The 6,801-nt window shown below is 48.6% G+C and overlaps 1 protein-coding gene across 4 annotated transcripts; it reads left to right on the top strand.

Annotated features, from left to right (window-relative positions):
* The first annotated feature begins 872 nt into the window (after nucleotides 1–872).
* Nucleotides 873–5,326, top strand: ARMCX2 (armadillo repeat containing X-linked 2). Of its 4 annotated transcripts, none has more exons than XM_082680848.1 (4): nucleotides 873–951; nucleotides 2,167–2,230; nucleotides 2,550–2,622; nucleotides 2,981–5,326. In XM_082680848.1, exon 4 carries the CDS (start codon nucleotides 3,110–3,112, stop codon nucleotides 4,967–4,969), a length of 1,860 nt encoding a protein of 619 aa, XP_082536974.1. In that variant the 5' UTR covers nucleotides 873–951; nucleotides 2,167–2,230; nucleotides 2,550–2,622; nucleotides 2,981–3,109; the 3' UTR covers nucleotides 4,970–5,326. The 4 variants fall into 4 exon arrangements, with proteins under 4 accessions (XP_082536974.1, XP_082536977.1, XP_082536976.1 ...); XM_082680851.1 differs by having other exon boundaries at nucleotides 2,550–2,626; XM_082680850.1 differs by lacking the exon at nucleotides 873–951 and adding an exon at nucleotides 2,016–2,064.
* Nucleotides 5,327–6,801: the final 1,475 nt, after the last annotated feature.

Below are 6,801 nucleotides of genomic sequence, written 5' to 3'. Positions count from 1 at the left end.
TTATTTACCCAACTTAAAAGCTGTCCCAGAAGGAGAAAAAGTAGGATATTATTTGTCCAAAATAAATAAGATCAGACAACTGAACATCTCTCCATGGATCAATTTACAGATCGTATGGAAACATGCTTATCTTGTTGAGAAAAATTCCATTTTTGGATATTCAAATGCCTTAGCATGTTTTGAAAACTATTTCCTATGTGGACAATAGAATCTTCTATGTGGTAAAAATTAACTAAAATTAATGGTGTCTTCCAATATTAGTGGGAAATCTTTTTTCTAAAACATGCCTACTCTTTTTCTTTTGTTGCTGCTTCCCACACTGAACTCTTGTTTTGTTGTATTTTCTTACTATAATAATAAAGAGTGGTGATAGCTTTAAAAACAAAACAGAGACGTATTACAGAAGTAAAGACCCCACTACCATTCCTACCCCTTACCTATACTGGAGCAGGGGCCCAACTGCAAGGTAAATGGTGGGCACTAGTGGATGGAGGATTGGAGGTGGAGTGAGGGGAGAGTATCCAGTTGCCCAAGAAAGGATGAGACGATTCCCCAACAAGAAAAGCAAAAATTGTCAATAGCCCTCCAAGAAGATGCATCCCCTCCCCAGTAACCAGAGAAAGGCAAATTCTAACACAAGGAGAAGGGGCTACTTGTGGCCTCTGGGACTACAAAGACAAAAAAATGAGTGACAGGACCTGATGTGGTGGGGTGAGGTGCTAGTGGGGGTAAAGGAGGGGGCTCCTGCTCTTGGTGGGAGTGGAAGTTGGGGACCCAAGCTTACTGGCGATGCAGCCCTCACGTGACCAGGAGCTGACGTTGGCAAAGGTACTTAAAGCCCTGACCGCCGTCCTCCGTCCTCCTCTGGGTACCAACTCTATTGCGCTGCGCACTGCCGTGCGTTTAACCCAGGCGAGGAGGAGGAGGAGAAAATTCCCCCAGATCGGGCAGGTGGGTGTGAGAGTGGGCATGGCCTGGCACCCCCGAATAGGGGTAGCCCAGAGATGAGGGAGTCTGAGGCCGCGGGTGTCTCCGCCTCGCCCGCCCCTGGCCGGCTCTCCAGACCCCCGCGCTCAGTCGCAGCTCATTTTGGTGGGCGGCGGGAAGAGGGGGAGGGGGGAACGTAAAGACGCTGATATACTTGTGGAGAATCCGCTTACTTCCCCTCCCAGCCAGTGTTTTTTTGGTTTTGTTTTTGACACTCAGGCCCCGCACCCCACATCCCGTCCTGTTTTGAAAGGAGGAGGGAAGAGAAATAAACGTGGCAGCGCATATAAGGCCAGTGGGGAGGTTGGGGAAAGGGTGATCGGAGGGGCACGCAATTAGTAAACAATCCGGCTTATTCACTCCCACTCTCACTTTGCAGATACCTCTCCCGACCACCGCCCCCGCACCCTCCCCTCTCCCCCGGCCGACCCCACGTCTTTTGGGGGTGCTGGGAAATGGGTGTGACAGCCTTTGTAGGGGAGGTGGCGGTCTGGCTCTGGGCTTTACAAGAGGGAAGGCCCTGAGAGAATCTGGTATTAAACCGCCGTGCTAAGTCCTAGGCTGCTTTCCAGACACCTCCGGCGCATACAACCCTTCACCCCCGTTTCTTCAGTCCTGAAAAAGGAGATCGGGTACCCTGGCGGGAGAAATGGCGGTTAACAGGAGATTGCGATGGGGTGTGGGAGGTGGAATCCAGAGCGGAGAAACAGTGGAAAATCATGACCCTCAAACCGAAAGGGCAGACACTGGGGACCCGTTGTGCAGGCTGATGCTAGGCGTGGGGGCTGGGGACTGCAGGACTGGTGGTCATAGGAAGGAGACGCTAGATTGTCTGGCCATAATCCCCAGTCGCGCGTCCCGTCCAGCCTTCTGTGCACCCTCGCTCCGCCCCCTCCCGCTTCGGTGCAGGAGAAGGGGTGTGGCCGTCTGTCCGGGAGAAATGGCGGACGGGGGGGCGGGGCAAAGGGAAGGAGAGGTTGACTGCCTGGGGAGTCTGCGCAGGGGCGGGGGTTGGGGTGCGAAGGGAGGGGTGAGAAGAGTTGAAGGAATTGAGAGGTGGAACCGTTTGTCATTCTGGTATGTGAATGCTGAAAGGCAATTGGGGACTTTGGTCTTCAGTCCGTTCCATCCGCCGCGCTCTGTCTCCAACGTCTTGCTATCCGTATTTCTGCCCTTCAGTCTGTCCTTAGGATGGAGCTCTAACTGAACTGAAGAAAGGAGAAACAGCCCTGAATCATTGGAGGTCAGTGTGGGGGCTGGGAACTGTCTTGGAACCCCTGGTATGGTGTGGCAGAAACCAGAGCAGAAATTGGAGCCGGGGGCTCCTCTTCCCCCATCTTCTTCCTCCTTATAAGAAACCCTTGCCCTGGGCCTGTCCTTTTTGGTACAGCGAAAGGGGTGTGGCACTTGCCTTCTTAAATAAGGATTTGAGGAGGAAGGGATATGGAGGGAGTGAGGAGCCCTGAGCGGGGGAAACTTGCCCACAAGGGTTCAAATCAAGAAAAGAAGAGAATCCATCTACCAAAGGCCCCCGAAACCCCCTTTCTGGGATCTCTCCACAGGTCTGTCTGCCTTTTGGGCCCTGCACAACTACAAGCCTGGTGGAAAAGAGCAAATTGCTTCTGCTCCCAGCAGGTTGGTACGTGTATGAGAATCATTTGGGGACCTTTGGGCTGGGGGTGAGGGAATCAGAGAAGAATCTGGGGTTCTTTCTGGTTCTCCACCAGCTTTCCTGAAGTCTATATGGCCTCTCATCCCCCATTTAGGTGCTGGGAAATTAGATGTGTTTACATTGGGCAGTGAGGGCTAGGGATGAAGATGTAAGAAACATCAGACAACCAGGGTCCTGAATCAGCACACAGAGGCCTGGACACTTGTGTCTGGGTACTAGTCCACCCACCAAGCATTATGTTCCCAAACTCTCCTTTAAGTAGGCCTGGTTAAGCACGAAGTGAGCCAGAGCCCTAAGCCTCATTTTTATCCTTTACCCCAGGTCCTGCTTAGTTTGCAACCTCAGCAGAACTTTCGAGCCTGAACTGAAGCACCTTACCTTGTCGTGCACGCACCCCACTTGGGCACACCAGCTCCACACCCTGGATCAGGGAATCACTCCAGCTGCATCATGAGCCGTGTTCGGGATGCTGGCTGTGTAGCCGCTGGGATAGTGATTGGGGCCAGTGCCTGGTACTGCGTCTACAAATATGCCAGGGGAAGAAACCAGATGAAGAAGAGACTGGCCAAGCCCAAGACCAGGGCTGTGGCCGGGACTGGAGCCCGGGCTAGAGCTGGACTAAGGGCTGGATTCACAATTGACCTTGGGCCAGGATTTGGTCCTCCAACCCCAGTCCACACTGGGGCAGAGGTCAGGGTCCAGGATGAAACCTCTGCTCTGGACATGGCTGGAGCTGAAGCAGTGGCCCCAGCTGCATCTAGTGCCAAGGCTCAGAGTGGGGCAGGAAGTCAGGCCCAGGAGGCAGAAGGGGCCGGGGTTGGGCCTAAAGCTGAATCAGAAGCCACAGTGGCTTCTACAGTGGCACCAGCTCCCTGGGAGGCAGAGGCTCCCGTGGCTGCAGAGACCTCCACAATGACAGGGGCTCCTAAATTAGCAGAAGCCCCTGGCACAGCAGAGGCTCCTGGGGCACCAGCTCCTACTGAGGCAGCACCATCTACCGAGGCAGTGGAGGCTTCCATACCAGCAACGCCTACTGTGGTAGCAGCACTTTCTGGGGCAACAGCATCTTCTAGGGCAGCAGCACCTTCTGGGGCTGCAGTGCCTTCTGGGGCAGCAGCCCCTACTGGGGCTGCAGAGGCTCCTGGGACTTCAGGGTCCTCTAAAACAGCAGCAGCCGCCAAGAAAACAACCCCTGGGGCTCATACTGGGGCTATACCTAAGGCCGGGTCAGCTACTGGAGCTGTACCCAAAGGTGGAGCTAAGGGTGGAACCAAGTCCCGGACTGGAGGCAAGGGCAAAGGCAAGAAAAATAAGGTTGAAGTAGACGAATTGGGGCTGGGCTTCCGCCCTGGAGATGGGGCTGCGGCAGCTGCCGCAGCCTCCGCTAATGGAGGACAGGCTTTCCTGGCAGAGGTTCCTGATTCTGAAGAAGGGGAGTCTGGGTGGACGGACACAGAATCGGAGTCAGACTCTGAGCCTGAGACCCAGCAGAGAGGGAGAGGGAAGAGACCCGTTCCCATGCAGAAGCGCCCCTTTCCTTATGAAATTGATGAGATTCTGGGTGTCCGAGATCTCAGGAAAGTCCTTGCTTTGCTTCAGAAATCGGATGATCCTTTCATCCAACAGGTAGCTTTGCTCACTCTGAGCAACAATGCCAATTATTCATGCAACCAAGACACAATTCGCAAATTGGGAGGCCTCCCGATTATTGCAAACATGATCAACAAAACTGATCCCCACATTAAGGAGAAAGCCTTAATGGCCATGAACAACCTGAGTGAGAATTATGAAAATCAGGGCCGGCTTCAGGTATACATGAATAAAGTGATGGATGACATCATGGCCTCTAACCTGAACTCAGCAGTACAGGTAGTTGGACTAAAATTTTTAACAAACATGACTATTACTAATGACTACCAGCACCTGCTTGTCAATTCCATTGCAAACTTTTTCCGTTTGTTATCTCAGGGAGGTGGAAAAATCAAGGTTGAGATTTTGAAAATACTTTCGAATTTTGCTGAAAATCCAGATATGTTAAAAAAGCTGCTCAGTACCCAAGTGCCATCATCATTTAGTTCCCTCTACAATTCTTATGTGGAATCAGAAATTCTCATTAATGCCCTGACTCTATTTGAGATCATCTATGACAATCTCAGAGCAGAAGTATTCAACTACAGAGAGTTCAATAAAGGCTCCCTTTTCTACTTATGCACTACATCTGGAGTGTGCGTTAAGAAAATTCGAGCCTTAGCAGATCACCATGACCTCTTGGTGAAAGTGAAAGTTATAAAACTAGTGGACAAATTCTGATTGGCTATGTGTCTCAGAGACTTGAAGAAATGTCTGGTTTTGCAGTCTGGAAGCAATGAAAATTGAAAGTTACTGCTTTTCCACTTGCTTATATAGTAAAGGGATCCTTTCAGCTGCCAGTTTTGAATAATGTATCATCCAGAGTGATGTTATCTGTGACAGTCTCCAGCTTTAAGCTGAATAATTTTATGAATACCAAATAAATAGTCCTCTTGTACTGAAAACACATTTGTGACTTTAATCGTGCTGCTTGAATGGAAATATTTTTACTGGTTCCTCTATGTGAATTGATAGTGAACCTGTCCATCATGAATAGCCTACACTTCTATCATCTGTTTTGACTTGAATTTATTCACCAAAGACTTCATTTGTGTATCATTAATAAACTTGTATGTTTCAACTGACAAAAAAAATTGTTCTCTTGCTTGAATTTAAAATCTAGCTGGAGAGATAAGGTACATAAATAGAAAAAGATTACAGTACCTGAGCATATGCTCATTGTCAAATATATGCTATCTGTTTAAATGAAACAGAAGTGGCTAGAATGCTTCAAGGAGGAAGGGCACACTTAAGGTGGACCCTGAAGGACAGCATGAGAAAACACAGAAGGGCATTCCAGGAGAGGAAATGGCTTGAAGAAAGACACGGAGGTAGGAAATCTGTTCCAGTGACAGGAAGGTAACCAGTTTGCCTGGAATGGAAAGTATGGGAATAGAAGTGATGGGAGATAAGGGTGGAAATGTAGGGCAAAAAAAGTTTAGGGAAGACCCTGAACACCAAGCTGAAGATTGAAATATGATCCTGTCATTTTCTGGGAGTTACTGGGCATTTTTGGCAAAAGGAAAAATAATCTGGTGGCAATGTGAAAAATGGATTGGAGCTGTGATGGGGTTAGGTGTAGAGATATTCGTTAGGAAATTATAAACCAAGCATGAGATGATGAAGAGTGAAATAGGGCGATGGCTATAGGAAATGTTAGGGAATGATGATAAGAGATGCTTACCAAAAAATGTACCAAAATCTGCTATCTTGGCTATAGGTCAACAGAGAGGAAGGATTGTATGATCTTGTGCAGGTTCTGACAGAGAAAGCCCTCTTTCTTGGGCAGTTCTGGCAACCAAGCAATGCCAAAGTGAGTTACCATTTTTTTTCTTTCCATTTTTTTCTTTTTTTTTTGAGTCACCATTTATAATGATGAGAAAGAGCAGTGTTACAAAAAGAATGACTCTTGGTGCAAAGTGATTTTTCCCCCCTCAGGTTAGAGGTCTAGGTCCTCCTTTGTTTGGAAGAGGGGCAGTGGTGAGGCCTTTTTGGGAACCCCACCCCCACCTCTGAGTTCACTTAAGAGCAGGAAAACCTTCCTTCATCTGCCCCCTGGCCAGTGAAGCAATGAAAGAAGAAAATGGGAGAAGTTGCAGAGATTTTCCAAACCCAGCCTGCTCTCCTGACACCTCTCATGAAACCTTCATTTTGGTGCAGGTGTATGGTAGGCTGTGGCAGAAATAGAGACAGGGACTCCTGGGAGGGGGGCACATAGAAAATGTACAGTTTGGCCTAATATACTGGCACAACTTATCTGGAAGGCAATTTGGTAATCTATATAAGAAGCTTTAAAGGTACACCTGCCTTTCAGCCAAGCATTGCACTTGTAGGATATTTTTCCCTATGGAAATAATCAAATAATTGTATACAGAGGAATATCAAGGGTATTCAATTGAGCAGTGTTTCTAAGAGAGAAAAAGAAGCAACTTAAATGTCTAACACTACAGAATTGGCTAAACAATAGGTGGTATGTCCACACAGTAAAATAGTATGCAACTGTTAAAAACTGC

The sequence above is a fragment of the Grampus griseus genome (assembly GCF_964374135.1).
Source record: "Grampus griseus genome assembly, chromosome: X".
NCBI classification, from domain to species: Eukaryota; Metazoa; Chordata; class Mammalia; order Artiodactyla; family Delphinidae; genus Grampus; species Grampus griseus.
Note: the sequence above shows the minus strand (reverse complement) of the source record. Positions and strands in the feature narration are given on the sequence as shown.

Coding starts and splice junctions, on each gene's coding strand:
- ARMCX2 (XM_082680848.1), top strand. CDS start 3,110: ATGAGCCGTGTTCGGGATGCTGGCTGTGTAGCCGCTGGGATAGTGATT.